This window comes from Populus nigra, chromosome 2, assembly GCF_951802175.1.
Source record: "Populus nigra chromosome 2, ddPopNigr1.1, whole genome shotgun sequence".
Taxonomy (NCBI): domain Eukaryota; kingdom Viridiplantae; phylum Streptophyta; class Magnoliopsida; order Malpighiales; family Salicaceae; genus Populus; species Populus nigra.
Window position 1 is genome coordinate 39,137,120 of NC_084853.1, and position 19,480 is coordinate 39,156,599.

Consider the following 19,480-nt stretch of genomic DNA (forward strand, 5'->3'; position numbering starts at 1 on the left):
TGATTTTAGTATCATGTTCAAGTCAAGTTGTGCTACTCATTCACTGCACATATGTCAACCTCTGGATGAATTTCCTAATGCACTGCACATATAATAACTCTGTTAGCATTATGAGGGATTCTAGTGCAATTTGTACATAGCTGTCTTGTATATTTGAGTTCGATTTTAAGTAGGGAGTCGCCCAAGGTGGGGAGCGGCGAGAAATGGAAGTTCTTGAGGGTTAATTGTGGCAGGAAAACTCTTCTTTGGCCAATCCTCAACAGAGGTGAAGATTTACCCGTGACAAATTATGCTACCCGAATGTTGACGCCAATGTTATGTAATCTGGCAGCATTAATTGTAAAATAAAATGCGAGCTATAAACCAGCACATTATTAGCATACAAATAGTCAAGTTAGAAACTTTTATTAGTATACAAGTACTTCAGTTGGAATCATAGTAAGATGTCATAATAAATCCGGTTTTTCAACGAAATAAAAATCAGGGAGGTGCGGGTTAACTCATGTCTCGGACTTGGCCTTTGACCTATACTGGCGTTCTGGTCTGCTTGAATTAGTTTTATCAGCTGCTGTTTCCGGTTTATCTTCCTCCATGGCACAAGTTTCAGTATCATTGTCATCAAAGGCTGCAATCGCAAGAGGTACCCCTCTTCTAAGCTTGAAATCTTCACTGGCATCATCCTGGTTTTGTTTAGAATCAATGCTGTTGTCAATCACTGCAGCACCACTGGTTTTCCTTTTTGGTATAAAGGTGAGAGGTTTTGACAGATCAACAGGAACCTCATCTGGATGTGATTCTGTTGTATTTGGTCTCTGCAGAATCTTGAGGAAGTCCATATAAGCTCCTTGGTTTGATTCTTCATCCACATTGGTTGCCGAGTCAAAAGTATAGCGCGTGTATTTGGAAGGATTTCGCATATAATCTGGAATTCCAGATGGATAATCTGGAGGCAAATGATATATCTGTGTTTCTTCTGTCGAATCAGTGGTTTCCATCTGTGTGTCTTCAACTCCACCAGACTCTTCATCATTACCATCTTTGCATTCCGGATCAAACCGAACACGCTTTTGTAACTTTGAATCCAAGTGGTTACTAATCGACTTGGAATCTGATTGAACATCCTTCCTCTTCAGGATGGATTTCAGATTACCATCATCAGATACACTGATATCTTCCTTTACAGTAACTCGCAAAGAATCCATCTTTTTAGCCGCTTCTGCATCTTCCAGTAGCCTAATTTTTGCAGCAAGGTGATTAGCACGCGGATCCCTCGTGACATCCCCGAATGAACTGGGCATGGGCATCACCTCGCCAGAATCCACATCATTACCATAATCATTCATTTGGGTCACGTACAGGCGATCATCTCCGGCCCCTTCCCTGCCAACAGCCACTTTGTCATAATGATCTTCCTCTTCCTGCCAAGGAAAGAAAATCGTAATACCGTCTGTAACTTGTAGCAAATCATATGAAATTATCCATCCACAAGCATATTTATATGAGTAAAAAATATGTATACCCTATTGATAATCATCATCAATCACCCTCAAGCAACATCGATCGAGCCTTTCCCGCTCACATGCATGTAGAGGTAACATGACATTTATGTTGGGACCAAAGCTTAGATTACCTTCAAGCATGGATTATTTATACAATGCATGTATGCACCCATGCTCAAGAAGTTAGACAAAGCAGCAGCAAAAGACAGACATTATTCAACAATTAATACCTCATAATCAAGAGTACGATCCAGGCCAATAGATTTCTTGATGTCCCATTCTTCGTCATCACAATCCTCAGGTTTAAGTTTCGAGGCACGCGACGACTCCACCTCGTCGTCCTCGTCCTCGTCGTCTAAATCAACAACGTCTTTTCCGATCTCAGAGTTCAAATTCTTATCGTCGAGTCTTTCTGGAATAAAGTATGGTTGGGGTTGGCTTTCGGTTTCAGGGCTGTCCTTGTGGTCTCGATTCCATCGGTTTCGCTCGATTTCTTCGTCAGTGAGACACCATAGAGAGCTTAACGAGGAGGATGGTTGTTGGGTTTGTATTGCTGAAGAAGAGAAGGGGAGAGAACCAAAGGTCTTGTCGACTCGAACTTTGAAACTATCTTCCATGGCTGGGCTGGCTGTGGTTTTTTTGTTTATGAAATTTGAAGTAGCTATGGCTAGCTAGGGTTTTTGAAGCTTCGAAATTTATAATCCTGTGTCGTCGAATAATCGGATAGGAATCCTGACTGACACTAAAACGGAGAGTGTCTTTGGATTTTTCTCTTGCGCTTGGATTATTATTTTTTATCGGAGGCCCTTGTTTTTGCGTCAGTTCTATAAATCAGTCCATTATGGAGAATATTTTATTTAATTTACCCCGTATTGGTCACATTTTTATCAACTCCACACAATAGGACTAAATTGCAAATAAAATGTGATGGATTTACCATATAGAGGTTGAGAACATGTTATTTACAATTCAGTCAAATTGGGCTGAATTGACAAAATGCTTGATGGTTTTTCTCTTTTTTTGAATTGACAGAAATATATGAGTTAAATTTAACAACTTTCGATTTAAATCCTATAAACGGCTATCATTCACTATATATATATAGTGAATTTATAGTATTTAAAGAGTAATTAATTATATTTCATTAGTTATTTTTTGGATCTATTTTAAAAAAATAAATAGACAAAAGAAAAAATAATATAAAATTAATGAGTCATAAAAAATAATAAAAATATTTTTACCGGAACTTCTCTATCATAATTATATATATATTTTATTTTTACAAGATAAATTATAAAAATTAATCAATAAAATATTATTAATTACTCACTAAACACCATAAATTACTCTATATTTACTTTCCATCATCATCACCATAAAAAATAATAAAAATATTTTTACTAGAACTTCTCTATCATAATTATATATTTTTTTATTTTTACAAGACAAATTATAAAAAATAATTAATAAAATATTATTAATTACGCACTAAACACCATAAATTACTCGATTCATCATCATCATCACTTTCAAGCAGAAAAAAAAATGAAGAAAAAAATGAAGAAAAAGCCTTCCAGTCTTGGCAAGGGCGCCTCTTCAAACGCAACCGTATCAACAGAAAGAAAGAAAACAAAGTTGCTTTGCGTTTTAAAGAAGAGAAGCCAGACTCCATTATTATTATTAGATTAGCTTAGAAACAGCACTTGGTCCTCGACTTTGTCCCTGATAAGAAGATTAGGAACCAAACAGAAGTTACAGAACAAAACCCATCGCTCATTTCTTAGTTAAAACAAAAGGAAAGATCATGCTTAGTACTCTCTCTTCCATTATTCATTTTTCTTCACCACTTGGTTATGTTATTATTGTTGGGTTTTCTGAAATACATACACATAATATAAATAATAAATTTAAATTTCTTTTAGGGATCTCAAGGTTCTTGTCGATAGATTTAGGGTTATTTAGGTTTTGTACGAGTAATATTTAAATATTATATGTTCTTTTTAACTTTAAAAAATTCCTTCAAGGTTGAGTTATCGCAAACTACAAGTTGTCTAATTATCTGGTCTCTAACAGTTATCAATATAAATCACTAGTGAGAAATCTCCTAAACCCTTTTAGAAGAGTCAAATTGCTATATCTTTGAGTGCTAGCTATATATTTTCTTTTATGTTTTTCAAGTGTTCTATATTATATCATGAATTATGTAGAAAATAAAAGACATAACATTCTATTTATATAAAAAAACCCTAAAAACTCTATAAATAGCAAAATATTAATTTTTCCACTGAATAATATAATGTATATTATTTCAGGACAATTGTAGAAATTTATTCACTCAAGTCCCTACTTGATTTTTCTAGGTCTAGAATTGTAATTCCTTATATAAATTACACTCTAGTCTCTAATTTCTAAAACTTATTTATAATCAAGTTACACTTGATTAATTATCTCATTTTAATTTATGATCAATAATTCTTATGTGTGTGAACTATTAGGTTTTTTAATAAGTTAGTCCAAATATAAATCAAAATTATAAATAAAAGATGATTAAATAATTTAAACAAATTAATTTATTATCAATTCAATAATTGATTGATTTATATTTAAAGATCAAGTATAATGTCTAGCAACCTATCATGATTCTCTAAATATTAGAAAAGTCATAAGTGATTTGACTTAACTTTTTAGTGATCAGTTTCTCAGTGTAATTATTATATATTCATTAACAATGTTTCAAATTAAATATTATAACATGAAATGTATCTACTCTGTCAAATCAAGTTTGTTCTCGTCACCATAGTTATTGATTATTAGAATAAGATTTTAAAATATTTTCAAATCTCATTTCACCTAGCGCAATAATTTACAATCAAATATTATTTGAGAACATATGAGATATTTTTTATAATTCATATAGGGTGATAAATCCTATTTTTATTACATAAATACCTTTATATAGTTCATGTTATACTTAATATATGCTCTATTTATTGTCTTTTATTAGAACAATGTGTAGCAGCATCAAAACATAACACTCCTTATATAAAAATAACTTAGTGATCTCAAGTTTAAGGATCACTTGCACATCGTCACGTGAGTCTTTTGACTTCTTTCATAGACACGAATGATCTCTCCATATAAAATTTTAATGTGAGTTAGTTTAGTATTGTACATGTCATCTAACAAGTACTTATATATTAGTTACATGCATCCTTCATATCTCAGCTTATGAAAACAACTACTTCATTTCATAAATGAAAGAACATAATATGAATTAGTCTCAATAGTTCTAATTAATGTCAAATCCTAATAGAACTTTGACCAATAACATTTATGAATAATACTTTGATGCAATAAAAATACCTTAATTATAACAACTTTTATAATTTTCTTTGTAAAATATTTTTGTCCCAAGAGCTTTATTTTTACTCTAATTTTATTAATTAAATATTAGCTTTATTAATAAGATATTTAGTGAATATTAAAGAGAAATAAATTCTTATTAATAAATTAAATAGATTTCCATAAAACCCAAATACCAGGTAACTGTGTCCATCTAATACTTAAATCAATTTTTGCATTGTTTAGTAACAAGTAGTTATCGTAAACTCATGCAGTCATGAAATAACAAGCAATTGAAGGCAAATGCAAATGTTTTTGTTTTGGTTCTAGGTTTCTTTAACTGTTATGCAGGGCTCCACTACTAGGGGAAGAACACGAACAACTTCGTTCATGGATAACTTGTCAGAAATTCTCTAACTTATGCACAGACTTTCTATCACAAAACCTTCCTGCTGCTTCTATCATTGTAAACATTAGGCATTTGATTTTTAATATCAAAGCAATGTTCTTTTTTCGATTTCTCCAGATAGTTAAAGTGACAGAATCGAGTTTACCTGCCACATGGAGAAGAAGAGGTTGGTTTGGGAAGTAGAAGGCTCCGCCGGAGAAGAATCCAAGATGGTGCGGGGAGGACCTGTTGATCCTGCCAAGCTGGTGGTGGAGCTTGCCCCCATGGAAATCAATGCTTTCCATAGACTTTGATTACCTTCCACATATGTTGGGACATGGGAGATCATCTGCCTGCCCCAGACGTTGTAAAAGAATTGCATGCAGCATCATCTGGCCGATTAGTCCACGGAAAAAGGAAAAATTGCAATCAATTTATAATCAAATAATAATATAGATCATATCTTTAAGATTATAGATTGAATGCAAGCCTTGATGACTGCTTCACCTGAGATTCATGTTGTAATTACCTCTTGAAGATTCAAACGCTCATTGTTTTAACTCCAAATGACATGACTCTGACAGTTCGTGCTTCTCCCTGCAAAGGAGATGATTTTCTAGTTAAAAATAAGAATTATATGTTAGATAATTGGTTAATATTTTAATTATATTAATTTGAATTTTTCATAGTTTATATTTGGTGTCTACTGTCTAGTATATGTAATTTTTTTTTATAGATCTTGAAACTCTTAAATATTTAAATAAATATATATATATATATATATATATATATTTTAAAAAAATATAATGATATATTAGTTCATCACCGGCTCTCACTTGTTTATTAATTATCCATTAGGTCAGGACGAATTAAAGTATTCTCAATAACCCAAAGGATAAGAGCAAAAAATAATATTAAATAGAGTAACTAAGAGTATTACACTTAGCATTATGTATTTTTATTTTATTCAAGAAATAATATTTTAAGTGATGCAGATACAGTGGAGAGAGCAACCTTCGCTAGGTAGAGGAAAGACAAAACAGTCTCCTCTGTAAAAGTCTTTTAGCCTTATCCAAGAAAGCCCCACTTAACTAGAAATTAGAAATAATAAAGAATGCTTGCTTGACTCGGATCCCTCTTCTCTTTGTCAGTACAAGTTCTACCCAAGAAACTAACGACTTTTTTGATCAAGCGAGAGAGGGGATATATAGCTGCTGTTTCTCCAAGCTTTACTTCGCTGGAAGTGGAGATGATGAAAGTGTTGATGGCGGTTTTGTTGATGTTGCTGCTGGGTGGTTCATTATTTGTGGTGGAAGCCAAGTACATGGTTTATAACACTTCACAAGGTATAGTGAAAGATAAGATCAATGTTCACTTGGTGGCTCACACCCATGATGATGTTGGTTGGTTGAAGACTGTTGATCAGTACTATGTTGGTTCTAACAATTCTATCCAAGTAATTAAGATCATAACTCCTTTTCTGGTTCTTCTTTCTGTTTATGTGATATGTTTCACTTGAGGGAGGCTTATATTTTGATAGGCTGCTTTTTTTTTTAATTTTTAAATATAATTATTTTATAGGGTGCTTGTGTGCAAAATGTATTGGATTCTCTTATTCCTGCGCTGTTGGCTGACAAGAACCGGAAATTCATTTATGTTGAACAGGCAAGTATTATTCATTCCCCATTTACAAATTTTGATGAAGATTTTGCGATGAGATGAAGCAAAGAGTTGAATTATCTTCCACCATTTCCAAAATTGAGATGTGAACTTTTGGCTTATATTTCTTAGTGTTTCAAAAGTTCATGAATGATTAGGAGTATGTTTCTGTATTGCCTGGCATTTGAGCATTAGGCTAGCTTTTATAGACTCCAATAATGGTGGCATTTCAAGAGAAGAAGGGACCCACCTGAATATAATAGAACAATAAGCAGTTCAAATTCGAAAAGTGAAGTAAGACTTTTGATTCTTATTAGCGCCATAGGAAGTTTTAATAATCCCTATGTTATATAATAGCATTTAAATTGTTTGATAGCGAATATCTAACTATTGATATTTCTTGCTCACATGCATAGGCTTTTTTCCAACGGTGGTGGAGAGATCAGAGCGAGACTATGCAGCATGTAGTCAAGCAACTTGTTAGTTCCGGTCAACTTGAATTCATGTAAAGCACACAGTTACAACCACTGATCTCAGCAATGTTCTTTCAGCTTACTCTTAAGTCTCAATCAAGTGTTGATTTCTGATTATTCTTCACAGTTACAGTTACCCTTGAATTTGCTTGCTGTATGGGATGCTTCAAGCTGTTATTCATTTTATGAAGAGTTGGCTCCTGATGATGCCTCTTTCTTTGTTGTGTTGCAGAAATGGGGGGATGTGCATGCACGATGAAGCGGTGACACATTATATTGACATGATTGACCAGACAACTCTTGGGCATCGGTTTATCAAAAAGGATTTTGGTGTGACTCCAAGAGTTGGTTGGCAAATTGATCCTTTTGGTCATTCTGCGGTGCAAGCTTACATGTTGGGAGCGGAAGTAAACTTATTTATCCTTATCTTCATTTAGACCTCTATACTTTGTGCGTGTGCGTGTGTCTGCATGAGTGTGATTGTACATATGTATCTGTTTTGGTTTTATTTTTCCAGCTTCATAACAGCATAAGGATTAAATGAATCTTCGTGTAGATTGGATTCGACTCTCTTTTCTTTGGTCGGATAGATTATCAAGACCGGGCCAAGCGTAAAAATGAGAAAAGTCTTGAAGTTGTCTGGCAGGCTTCCAAGAGTTTTGGTTCGTCTGCACAGGTGAACAAAATGTATAGGTTTAGGCTTATCAGCATATAAGTGGTTTGAGTTAGATGAGCATATTGCACACAAAATTCAATCTTTTGGTTATGTTATAGCCTATAGAGATTAATCTTTAGTTTTCTCTGTTCCATATGCGTTGTTGCTGAGAAAAATTCTTTCATATTCACCCTTATCTTCTTGCTCTATTGTTGTAGATTTTTGCTGGTGCTTTCCCGGAAAACTATGAGCCTCCTCCTGGTGGTTTCTATTTTGAAGTCAATGACCCTTCACCTGTTGTTCAAGTAAAGCATAAGAAAAAGCTGATCCTTTGTTTTTTAATCCCTTGAATATTCGCTAGTCTGCAGTGTTAATTTTGTTTGCTCATCCTCTGAAGGATGACATCAATTTGTTTGATTACAATGTTCAAGAACGAGTCGATGACTTCGTTGCTGCTGCAGTATCACAGGTAAAATGGTGATCTGTTAAAATCTTTAGTTATTTATGTTGACACAAAACAAATATTGAACTTTATCCTATAATGTTTGTATTTATTAAACCCAAGTCTGAAAATAAATGTTAAAAGTTCTGGTTTGCTATGGAGAAAGTTCAGTTTAAAATCCTGTGTATATCATTTCACAAGTGCCCTCTGTTAGTTATTCTAACATAATTTACTCTTTTCTCAGGCTAATATAACACGAACAAATCATATAATGTGGACCATGGGAACAGATTTTAAGTATCAGTATGCACATTCGTGGTTCCGACAGATGGACAAGCTGATTCATTATGTCAACATGGTATGTTTTCCTTATTATTTTCTCAGTAGGTTTTTGACTGATTTTATACCATAATTACCATCACACAATGCTTTTCATGTCCACAGCACTTCCACAAAATGGTAACTGTGGCCTTGGCATTTTTTTCTTTTTTATGAGGGCGGTGAATGGTGATATTGCTTTTGGTCAAATGAATCCATGACTCAGTTAGATAATTCGTTCATCCATGAAATTAGGCCAGTTAAACTATTGATTACTAAACAAAATAATGCCTTGTGGCATTTATATGCAGCAGTAGTGTGGCAATCTTCTAAAAAGGTACGTGTCTCTTCGTTAAAGCTTTAATCATCTCACTGGAAGGTACAAATTCCATTTCAGTGGAACCTTAAGGCTGACACTCGCACATCAAACGAATCAGGGTTGAGGAGTCTATGAATATAAAACATCATCTGTGTCATGCTGAATTCATCTCAAGGGATAATGCTAGATGCCTCAGATTATTTTTCACCTGTGCTTTTCATGATCAGGATTTAATGGTTTGATAGTAAGGATGTGTATTTGCACCCCCTTATGGGTACGCATCTCTATGTTATCTTGTTTTTGAGTTTGTCACTTTTACATGGTTTTCTCTGAATGCTTTTAGGATGGACGTGTTAATGCTCTCTATTCTACACCATCCATTTACACTGATGCAAAACATGCTACAAATGAGCACTGGCCAGTAAAGACCGGGGACTTTTTCCCGTAAGCTGAATCCTGACTGTTTTTATAACTCATTTGCTGGTTATTCCTTCACTTTGAACAACTCTTAGAACTTGAAGCATGTGCCCTTCCAGGTATGCAGATCGTGCAAATGGTTACTGGACTGGATACTTTGCAAGTAGACCTGCCTTGAAACGCTATGTCAGGATGATGAGTGGCTACTACTTGGTATTCATTAAGATGACTGTTTTGATTTGTTAAAAGTTATATGCTGCCTTGGCACAACACAGTTTTCAGGCTATAATCTTGTACATCCAATGAATCTACTCTGTCTCAGGCTGCAAGACAATTAGAGTTTTACAATGGGAGGAGCAATAGAGGACCGAACACAGACTCATTGGCAGATTCTCTTGCCATTGCTCAGCATCATGACGCTGTTACTGGTACAGAAAAGCAACATGTGGCTAATGATTATGCAAAACGATTGTCAATTGGCTACACAGAGGTGAAAAATTTTATTTAACCATTTCAATTTTCATGGTAATAGTGTTTCTCCACTTTTTTCTTTAAATATTTAGTTGATAATTCATTAAATCCTTGCAGGCTGAAAAGTTAGTTGCATCCTCACTTGCTTGCTTGGTGGAGTCTGCATCACATACTGGATGTCAGAGGTCAACTACTAAATTTCAACAGGCAAAAACTCGTAATCTCTTCAGCTTTATTAGCCTACAATTCAATGGCTTGTTGCTACTATGAATGGATCATTTTGTGTCCCTTTCCATTCCTCATCTTCTTTTACGTTTCCATGCAGTACATAGGACAATTGTGTTCCATATGATAATGATATTGGTATCTATCATGTGCTGCATCTTTACACAGACATTGAATGAGCCCATGACAAATGGGTTAATCAGTTACTGATTTGAAACTTCTGAATAAAAATGTGTGGCTTACACTCTAATCTACTGTAGCTTCTGTGATATTTGCTCCTTTTTTTCTAAGGAAAAGGGCAAAGATTTTGATCATTGAATGTTGAAAATTAGCAATGCACATAAAATGATGATAAAAAAAAATATAAATAAAAACCCTGCATAAATTGAATGATAATATTCTTTCTTTGAAGTTGAAAATCAAACCAAAATGGACTTCACATTCACATCTTCCATTTTTTTTTTTGCCAGTGCCCACTTCTGAATATTAGTTACTGTCCTGCATCAGAAGTAGATCTATCTCAAGGGAGAAACTTGGTAAGAACATATCTCATTCTTCAACATTGTAATTAACCACAAACTTTTTACATTGAAATACATCATCTATGAATCTTACATTGTAGATTGTTGTTGTCTACAATGCACTTGGATGGGCGAGGGATGATGTAATTCAATTTCCTGTGAGTAGTTCTGTTCTATTATCTCTTTTTTGCTGAACTTTAAGATGGTGATTTGCTAATTCTTGTCGACAGTTTCTGTTTCCTTTAATATTTTTGGAAAACATCCACTGAAAAAACTTAACTTATGAAAATGTTGGCTGACATTATGATTTAACTGTTTCCCTCACACATGGGCCTTACTCCATAAAAAATATCCCAACCTGCAGAACTAATAATTTGCAAGGTCTAGCATGATTAAAAGACAGGAGTCCTTACTATGGTTCCATGTTAGACTACTAATTATCTGCCTGAAAGTCTAATCTGTCAAATTGTGGGAAATAATCTCATCAGTGTGGTTTAACATGATTTAAACCGGGGATCCATGCAATATGTGTGAGAATAAATAAAATGCTGAATGTTTTGTGTATTAAATTTTCTCGAAAGTAACTGTTTCTTGGCTCCTTTAACTTTTGAAATATTAAAGGTAGTCATCCTTTTTGGGATGTATATATGCATGAGTGTATTCACATACACTTGTTATGCAAGCATCATGTATACCACAAATGGAGTATGTGCATCTGGTCTCATGTTATTTGTATTTGGAGAAGGGGTTGTTATTTTTAGAGCAGTATGCATCATTGCTTTTGGGCAGAGATCATATTTTTTTAAATAACACCTTTGTAATTAGCATGCATACACTTGTTATGCAAGAATCATGTATACCACAAATGGAGTTTGTGCATCTGGTCTCATGTTATTTGTATTTGGAGAAGGGGTTGTTATTTTTGGAGCAGTATGCATCATTGCTTTTGGGCAGAGATCATATTTTTTTAAAATAACACCTTTGTAATTAGTACGTCAAACTTTGGCTAATAAAGTAGATTGGCCTGTTTTTTACTTATGACTTACAGTATCTAATCTACTGTAGGTCCTCAATGAAAATGTTATTGTGCATGATTCTGAGAAAAGAGAAATCGTGTCACAAATTATTCCAATAGCAGATGCCTTTGTGGGCTTGAGGAACTCACATGTTAATGCATACTTGGGTAGATCCCCAGTGGAGACGCCTAAGTATTGGCTTGCGTTTACAGTTTCTGTTCCACCTTTTGGTTTCAGCACTTATTCCATCTCAAGTGCCAAAAAGGCAGGTTAGTTACTATAGCTTCCAATAAGCTTGCAAAGTAGCACAAACTTGAAGCCTATTTCATAAAATTTATTGATATTAATTTGCTATGCCAAATGTTTCGCTTGCATTTGTAGGTGCTCATTCGAGTAAATCATCTGTATACACATTTAGAAGTGAGAAATCTGCTGTTGAAGTTGGCCAAGGAAATTTGAAGCTTACATTTTCTGCAGATAAAATCAAGCATGCTAATTATGTTAACAGCAGAAGCTCAGTATGTGATGAACGAACTTGCTGTCCACTTTCTCTATTCTGTTTTTTCCCGAAAAATTCGCGGCAGTTAGAATTGTTCTGGCATTCTTGTTGCCAGTGTTTTAAGAAGCTTTCTTATCATATATCATATGATTGTCTAAAATAAATGTTTCTAATGCACATGTTCCAACTTTGAAGGTTAAGGAATCAGTTGAACAGACATTCAGTTTTTATGCTGGATACAATGGAACTGGAAATGCTAAAGATCCACAGGTAAACATGCATAGCAGAAATTCATCTTTCAACTTCTGTCTTCTCATTCTGAAATTTCATGACCTCAATTAAATCTAATTGTTAGACTACCCATTTCCAAGTCAATATCTTATATTCTTTTTATTGCAATTTTTCTAGAATTCTGGGGCATATATCTTCCGTCCAAATGGAACATTTCCTATAAACCCTGAATCCCAGGTTTGTGCTCCTTCTGACATGCTTTCATCCACAGGAACAAATAATTGTGGTGCTCTAATCGGTGTCAAAAGTTTCAGGTTCCTTTGACTGTTATGCGTGGACCTGTTTTAGATGAAGTACATCAACAGGTCAGCCAATGGATATATCAGGTGCGTTTTCAGCCGCATGGTTACTGTCGATGTTTGATTTATTTCTTTCATCAGACCCTTCTTTTGTTTCACTAAAAAAACACTCACCAAAATTTATGAATGAAATGAAAATATTGAACGTGAATTAAGAATGATGTCATTTTCAAAAACAATCTGAATGAATAAACCTGTAAAATTCCATGACCGGAAAAGAAACTGTCTGTCTTTGAAACTAGCTCTGTATGCTTGTAGAACTTCTTGGAATCTGCTGGTTTGGTGTTAATTTTAGAAGTTTTGGCTGTTCTGCTCGTTTCTCCTGCTTGGATTAGGTCTATGGTTGCAGGAAAATTTACATTTTCTTCAAATGTATTACAAGGAAATGTCAAAACCCTTCGTCCATTGTTATTCCTCAGAAAGTTCCAATGCTATCATAACCTTCTGTAATTTTACATGAAATGGCAGTTAACATAACTTGAATTCATGCAATGATGCCTGGCATCACATAATAAAGAAAACTTAGTTTCCAATTCCAATCACTTATTTTTTCCCTTCAAGTGCTGAGCATTTTTTGTCAGGTAATTTTTGGGGAAAAATGTATTTGTTTAGTGGAAGAGATTGAGGCAATCATGTGATAAATTGTTCTTCCCTTAATGAACTATGCTTTTAACATTTATGCAGATCACTATTACCCTTAATTTACATGCTTTACACACATGCAGATCACCAGATTATACAAGGGGAGAGAGCATGTTGAAGTTGAGTTTATCGTAAGTGAAGCAGATTGATGCCTAATTTGACTAGCAGTTTTTTCACAAGGTTTTACTTACAGTATCTGCCATCTCAGGTTGGGCCCATACCCATTGAAGATGGAATTGGAAAAGAAGTTGCAACTCAAATCACAACAACCATGGAAACCAATAAAACATTTTACACAGATTCTAATGGACGTGATTTTATCAAAAGGGTAAAATGTTGTTCTGTTTACTTAGGCTCCATTTGGCATTGTTGTGCAGTGCAGTGCAGTGCAGTTGGAGATGCATTTAGGCTGACCTTGAAAAGTTGTTTGGTTTTCATTGCTTAAACCTGCTTTTCATCTCAAATTTGTAGCTTTTCTTGAACCTATTTTTTTCAAACTGCAACCGCAAAAGCTACCACAATGCCAAACACATATAGTACCCTAGCTTCCATCTTCATGCTCAGAATGGTTGTTGGCTTAAAATTTTAATCAGTTCTCAAAAATGTCTTGGCCTCTCATTTGAAAGTAGGTGTGAACATTCCTGATTGGAAGGATTCATTAATCCAAACCATTGGCATATGCTAGCCTGTTATTGGACTATTTGCTTCCTTGCGTTGATTTTTAATTCTGATTGTTGTGAGCACCGAATAAACTAAAGAATTCACCTATTCTGCAGATTCGTGATTATAGAACAGATTGGGACCTGGAAGTGAATCAACCATTTGCTGGAAATTATTACCCAGTATGTTACTTATACACTATCCATCTTTTATCTCAAAAAGTGTTGTCTTGCTTACAGTTTTAATTAGTTGAATTTTCTTTATTAGATATGTGTGTGGTGGATGTGGTAGGTGTGAGAGAGGAGATGAGAGAAGAGAGAAGAGAGAAGAGAGAAGAGGAGATGAATGGAGGTTGTGTTATGTTAGCACTAAGCAGACTTACACCTATATATATACTTCAGTACCCTTACAGCTCCTGCTCAAGATGATGCATTGAGGTCTCTCATGGCTATCTTGCAAGTAATGGAACAACCTATTACTAAGGCCTTTAAGAAAGATATTAGCTAGCAATCTTTATACTCTACGAAAGTTACAAACTGTTCCCTCACTCATTTTTTCTTGATAGATTGCCTATTAATTTCAATTGCTTCGTTCTGTCATGTTGAACTGATTACAAGCAGTGTTGATAATAGCTTTGTCATTACAAAACAGAGAGATGGAGCCATCATTTTGTTAGTTCAAAAATTTGTGCATCGTTATCTAATTGTGAATATGTTAGTCTAAGAGCATTCCGAATCTTTGAGGCAGAGTCAAGCAGTAAATAGCCACGAGCAATAGATTTAAGCCAAGGCATAACAAGAAAGTTCTCTGATTCACATTGACTAAATAACTGATCATTGGCTGTCGGTTTTCCTTTTCCGCCAGTGATATACCTAGACAATCTATGGGCCTTGATAGATAGCAAGCAAGCAAGAAAGCCCGAGCAAGATAACTGGTTCCTTCTACTTTTTTATTTTTTAAATTATATTCCATCTAACTTGAGAGGACTAATTTGGAGAGAGGGATTTGAATGCCAAGGAAGAATTTGGTGGTTCTGTGTATAATTTATTTTTACTGATTTTTTGTGCAATGTGCTTTATAATGGTATCCATATGTTTTTTTTTTATAGAATTTATCTCTGCGGTGTCCATGCCATTGGAAAGTCATCTGCTTATCAGGGAGTAATATCCCCTCCTTTTAACTTATGCTTCATTTCACACTGTCTCTTCAGATTAATCTTGGAATTTATTTCCAAGATGACAAGAAGGAATTTTCAGTTCTGGTGGATCGAGCACTTGGAGGATCTAGTCTGGTGGATGGACAAATAGAGCTGATGCTCCATAGGTATGTAATCACCTTTCCCAATGCTCATTTATCTTATGGTTCATGAGCAATTCTCTTGACTGTCTTGAAAAGTAGCCATTGTGGTTAATAGGATACTCAAGGACAAAAACAGTTTATGTGAGCTTGTTCTTGATAGAATCAGATTTGAATTCTTTTCAAGGCCATTATGTAATGGAATGGAGTGAAATTGCCGCTTAATACAGTGTAGGAGTAATGCCAAACTATATTAAGGATTGGAACAATTCTTGTAAACTAATGAACACAGTATATAACACAGCAGAAAAGTATTGACAGGGGGAAAGAATTCTGATAACTTTATTGCAGAAAACAATAATTACAAGGAATAGGAAACAAGTAGCCTCAAACCACTCAAGGGAAGCACTCCCATATTGGAATCACACCAAATAACTAACAGGTTTTCATTACAACATAATCTACCAGACATAATATTCTACAATAAATAGAGTTACATTTGACAGTTATTAATAGATAACTACTAACTAAAGATAAGAACAATGACGGTTACAATAAACTTCTACTGCCGCTTGGAAATACAAGATTATCTTCATTTATTGGATGCAAATTTCTCCTTATGGCCAACGTGTAAGACTGGAATTGTAGCCTGCATAGAGTGTATCCCTTTACTGGAACTAGCTTGATCTCTGCCAAATCCCATCACGCTCTTCTGTTTGTCTTTGCCTTGAATATTGTCACTTTGATCATAAGAACTTGCGTCAAGGAGTTGTGCTTCTATTGTGTGAATAAAACATGAATGGGTATAATTCTTGGCCATATCATTTTTTTCATGTATGTTATTAGAGATTCCCTTTACCATGTAGGAGACTGCTACTGGATGATTCCAGGGGTGTTGCGGAGGCTCTTAATGAAACAGTATGTGTCCTTGATCAATGCAAGGGATTGACGGTAAGCAAATTGATTGATGTTGGAACCCAATCTGGCAATGAGCTTTTTTTTTTTTGATGGCCTCCCTTGATGTGATATGATTCATTACCTTCTTTCTTTTTTTCGAAAAAAAAAAAAAACTATTGGAATTCTGTTAACATGTCTCATCTATGTCATTATGGTCCAAATAGGAACTTCAAGTTCTTGTAAGATATTATTGTGGCTATCCTTTAAAGAATCTGTTAAATTGACAACTGCCATTGACCTCTGCACAAAAACCCTCCTTAACATGTCCAGTATGAACTATGAAGTATATATAAAACTACTGAAATTAGTACCTAGCTCTAACTTACTCTTTGATTTGCAGATTCAAGGAAAATATTATTACAGAATTGACCCTATAGGAGAAGGTGCTAAATGGCGTCGCTCATTCGGCCAGGAGATATATTCACCCCTCCTCCTTGCGTTTTCTGAAGAGGTGAAATTATAATCAAAATAGAAAAGCATAATTAGATGGATTCCCCCCCCCTGTAACGTAATTTGTTCTGGCAGGATGGAGATAATTGGATGAATTCTCATGTGACCACATTTTCTGGCTTTGATTCTTCCTACATTTTACCTGATAACGTGGCAGTTTTAACTCTCCAGGTATTGAAGCTTCATTTATGGTGACGAGATTACTGTTACTGTTTCCTTAACATTTTAGGTCTCATAAGACACAGATAAGGAATGGGAAACAGTATTCTAGAGTTTAAGACCATAATTTCTTTTCCAAAATAGAGACATTAAAAGACAACGTGCAAGCTTCCTTTTTCTAACACTTCCTTTTCTAACTTGATATTCCATTTTTCTTTTCTAACATACTTTCTCTCTTTCACCGAATTATGCAGGAGCTTGATGATGGAAAAGTTCTCCTCCGTTTAGCTCATTTATATGAGGTTTTAATCTCTCTTCTATTCCAGTCTTGCATTTGCTTTTAGCACCTCATTTATTTCATCAGGAGTAAGGTTTCAGCATCTTCATATTCCTTGAGGCTTTCTGTTTTCAATTTTTCATCAAACATTGGGCAGACTTCTCAACTCAACTGGGCATCAATCTTAACTGGTTGAGTTTGGCCACATGGATTAACCTCTTCCATTTAATGTTATTATGGGCTAAACTTTCTTTAGCGATTCTGATTCTAAATCAGTCTCTTACTCATCAGCCCATGTCTTTTCAGTCTGTAGAGATATTTCCTTTCTTGTCCGCTCCCAATACTTCAATTTCATACCCTTTTAGAAGTAGTTAATCCACAGGGTTAATGCTGGATGTTTACCATCTCGAAGGCCCTCCTCCTTTAGTTTATTCTCAATAGGTGTCATCTCGACCTTCCCTTGTCATGTATGTACTCAATTCTCTTTTTTTTTTAAATTCTTTTTTTTTTACATATCTTAGCTTTCTCATCTCAGTGCTTATTTTATAAATATGCTGCCTCTTCACCGACCAAAATTCTGTAGAGTGTAGATATTTTTCTATCATACGAGGCTCCTGTTGTTCTTCTATATTTTAACTACTGTTTTGATTGCATGAGCAATATTTTCCTCAATGTTTAATAGAATCTAGGTACGTTAGGTGGTCAGGTTCTAACATTTCTATTTCATCGAGGCTAACAATTTCACCTCCCTGGTGTTGCAACTATTACCTGAAATTTGTGCAGAAATCATAAATGCTTTCTGGAATAGAAAGTAGCATATTGTTAGTCTGCCTTGTGAGCCGGAACTTCACCAAAAGAGATGTTCCTACTATAGCCAATCCAGTGGGCGCAATGCATTTGGAAATCTTCAATCACTAGACTGAATTCCTTATTAATAGTATGATTAACTTTGGTATACCATCCAACAGATAATCCTATCAACAAGGTTTAATCAGTTCCTATTATGAATTTCTTCTTTAGACAAGGAGTTCACAGGAACATCTTGATTTAAATGATCTCTATTGTGACGGTAATATCCAACAGGTTCCTTTTTTCTTCAGAAGAAGAAGATTCCCGAATTTTCACAGTAGTCCCAGCCCATCTATCTATGAAATAGCAGCTATGTTTAAGAGAAATGATTATCTATCTATCAATCAATCTTTCTATAATTAAATGGAAGCTATCTATCCTTCTATGAAATAGCAGTGATGTTTAGCAGAATTGATCGCATTTCATTGTAATTTATCATCCACTACGTTTATGACCTGAATTCTAATCTATTTTCTTGGCTTCATGAAATATTTGAAGATTGGAGAGGACAAGGATCTTTCAGTGATGACAAGAGTAGAACTTAGAAAGTTGTTCCCGAAAAAGAAGGTAGAAAAAATAGTTTCCTGCCCCCAACTACTACCAGGCATCAATTGTTTATACATATAAATGTAATGTCCTAGTATCATCTCGATAAGTTTTTAACCCCATTTCTCTTCAGATCGGCAAAGCTGCAGAAATGAGCTTATCTGCCAATCAAGAAAGGGCTGAAATGGAGAAAAAGAGGCTTGTGTGGAAAGCAGAAGGATCATCAAGAAAACAAGCAGTGCTGAGGGGTGGACCTGTTGATCCTGCAAAGCTGGTGGTGGAACTTGCTCCGATGGAAATCCGCACATTTGTTATTGACTTCGATCACCGGTTCCACCATGTTTTTGCTGCATAAATGCTCCACACATAATAAATCCTCCTTTGCTAATTGAAGTCGATTTTCGAGGTCTGAGATGGGTGCTCCTTCTTTCACCCCAAGCGTTTTGCTCTCAATAATTGCTCACTTGTATGTGCTATCCATGGTAGTTTAGGTCACTCTCTGCTTCTTAACATGGAATCATGAAATCATGCAGTCCAGGAAACAGAGTTGTCAGAAATAATGCTGTTTCTTCCCTGTGCACTTCCAACCTCCAAGAATTTAAATTATGAACCCCTTTGGTATCATTTCCGGTTTTGCTTTCAGAATTTGTAAACAACTTTAAAAAATATAGAAAATAGAGAATAATAGTAGAAGAAGAACTAACAATTTAATGTGGCTAGTGAAAATTTGGAAAATAGTTTTTAAGACAAAAAATAATATATACACACAGATAGAGCCATTGACTTTATAACTTAACCAAGGTTTATTTA

General features: G+C 34.9%; 2 protein-coding genes across 3 annotated transcripts; one reads left to right on the forward strand and one right to left on the reverse strand.

Annotated features, from left to right (window-relative positions):
- Positions 1-371: 371 nt before the first annotated feature.
- LOC133681764 (uncharacterized) lies at positions 372-2,265 on the reverse strand. The gene is made up of 2 exons (XM_062104893.1): positions 1,730-2,265; positions 372-1,418 (listed from the first exon to the last, which is right to left on the reverse strand). The coding sequence occupies exons 1-2, from the start codon at positions 2,114-2,116 to the stop codon at positions 501-503; spliced, it is 1,305 nt and encodes a 434-aa protein (XP_061960877.1). The 5' UTR covers positions 2,117-2,265; the 3' UTR covers positions 372-500.
- A 3,936-nt stretch (positions 2,266-6,201) lies between these two features.
- Positions 6,202-19,294, forward strand: LOC133681955 (probable alpha-mannosidase At5g13980). 2 transcript variants are annotated; one of them, XM_062105167.1, is made up of 29 exons: positions 6,202-6,685; positions 6,811-6,894; positions 7,305-7,393; positions 7,594-7,768; positions 7,918-8,037; positions 8,235-8,321; positions 8,414-8,485; positions 8,703-8,816; positions 9,439-9,539; positions 9,632-9,725; positions 9,835-10,002; positions 10,101-10,190; positions 10,679-10,744; positions 10,831-10,887; positions 11,795-12,014; positions 12,127-12,263; positions 12,440-12,514; positions 12,653-12,712; positions 12,790-12,861; positions 13,560-13,607; positions 13,685-13,804; positions 14,253-14,318; positions 15,347-15,459; positions 16,299-16,383; positions 16,730-16,840; positions 16,915-17,010; positions 17,253-17,300; positions 18,623-18,691; positions 18,804-19,294. In XM_062105167.1, the coding sequence occupies exons 1-29, from the start codon at positions 6,479-6,481 to the stop codon at positions 19,023-19,025; spliced, it is 3,066 nt and encodes a 1,021-aa protein (XP_061961151.1). In that variant the 5' UTR covers positions 6,202-6,478; the 3' UTR covers positions 19,026-19,294. The 2 variants fall into 2 exon arrangements, with proteins under 2 accessions (XP_061961151.1, XP_061961152.1); XM_062105168.1 differs by lacking the exons at positions 6,202-6,685; positions 6,811-6,894 and having other exon boundaries at positions 7,305-7,405.
- Positions 19,295-19,480: the final 186 nt, after the last annotated feature.

Bases quoted from the DNA above. Each gene is read 5' to 3' on its own strand.
- LOC133681764 (XM_062104893.1), bottom strand. From the start codon at position 2,116: ATGGAAGATAGTTTCAAAGTTCGAGTCGACAAGACCTTTGGTTCTCTC. The intron at 1,419-1,729 runs GTATTAATTGTT...TTTCCTTGGCAG, and splicing joins ATCGTACTCTTGATTATGAG to GAAGAGGAAGATCATTATGA.
- LOC133681955 (XM_062105167.1), top strand. From the start codon at position 6,479: ATGATGAAAGTGTTGATGGCGGTTTTGTTGATGTTGCTGCTGGGTGGT. The intron at 12,264-12,439 runs GTATGTGATGAA...CCAACTTTGAAG, and splicing joins ATGTTAACAGCAGAAGCTCA to GTTAAGGAATCAGTTGAACA. The intron at 12,862-13,559 runs GTGCGTTTTCAG...ACACACATGCAG, and splicing joins TCAGCCAATGGATATATCAG to ATCACCAGATTATACAAGGG.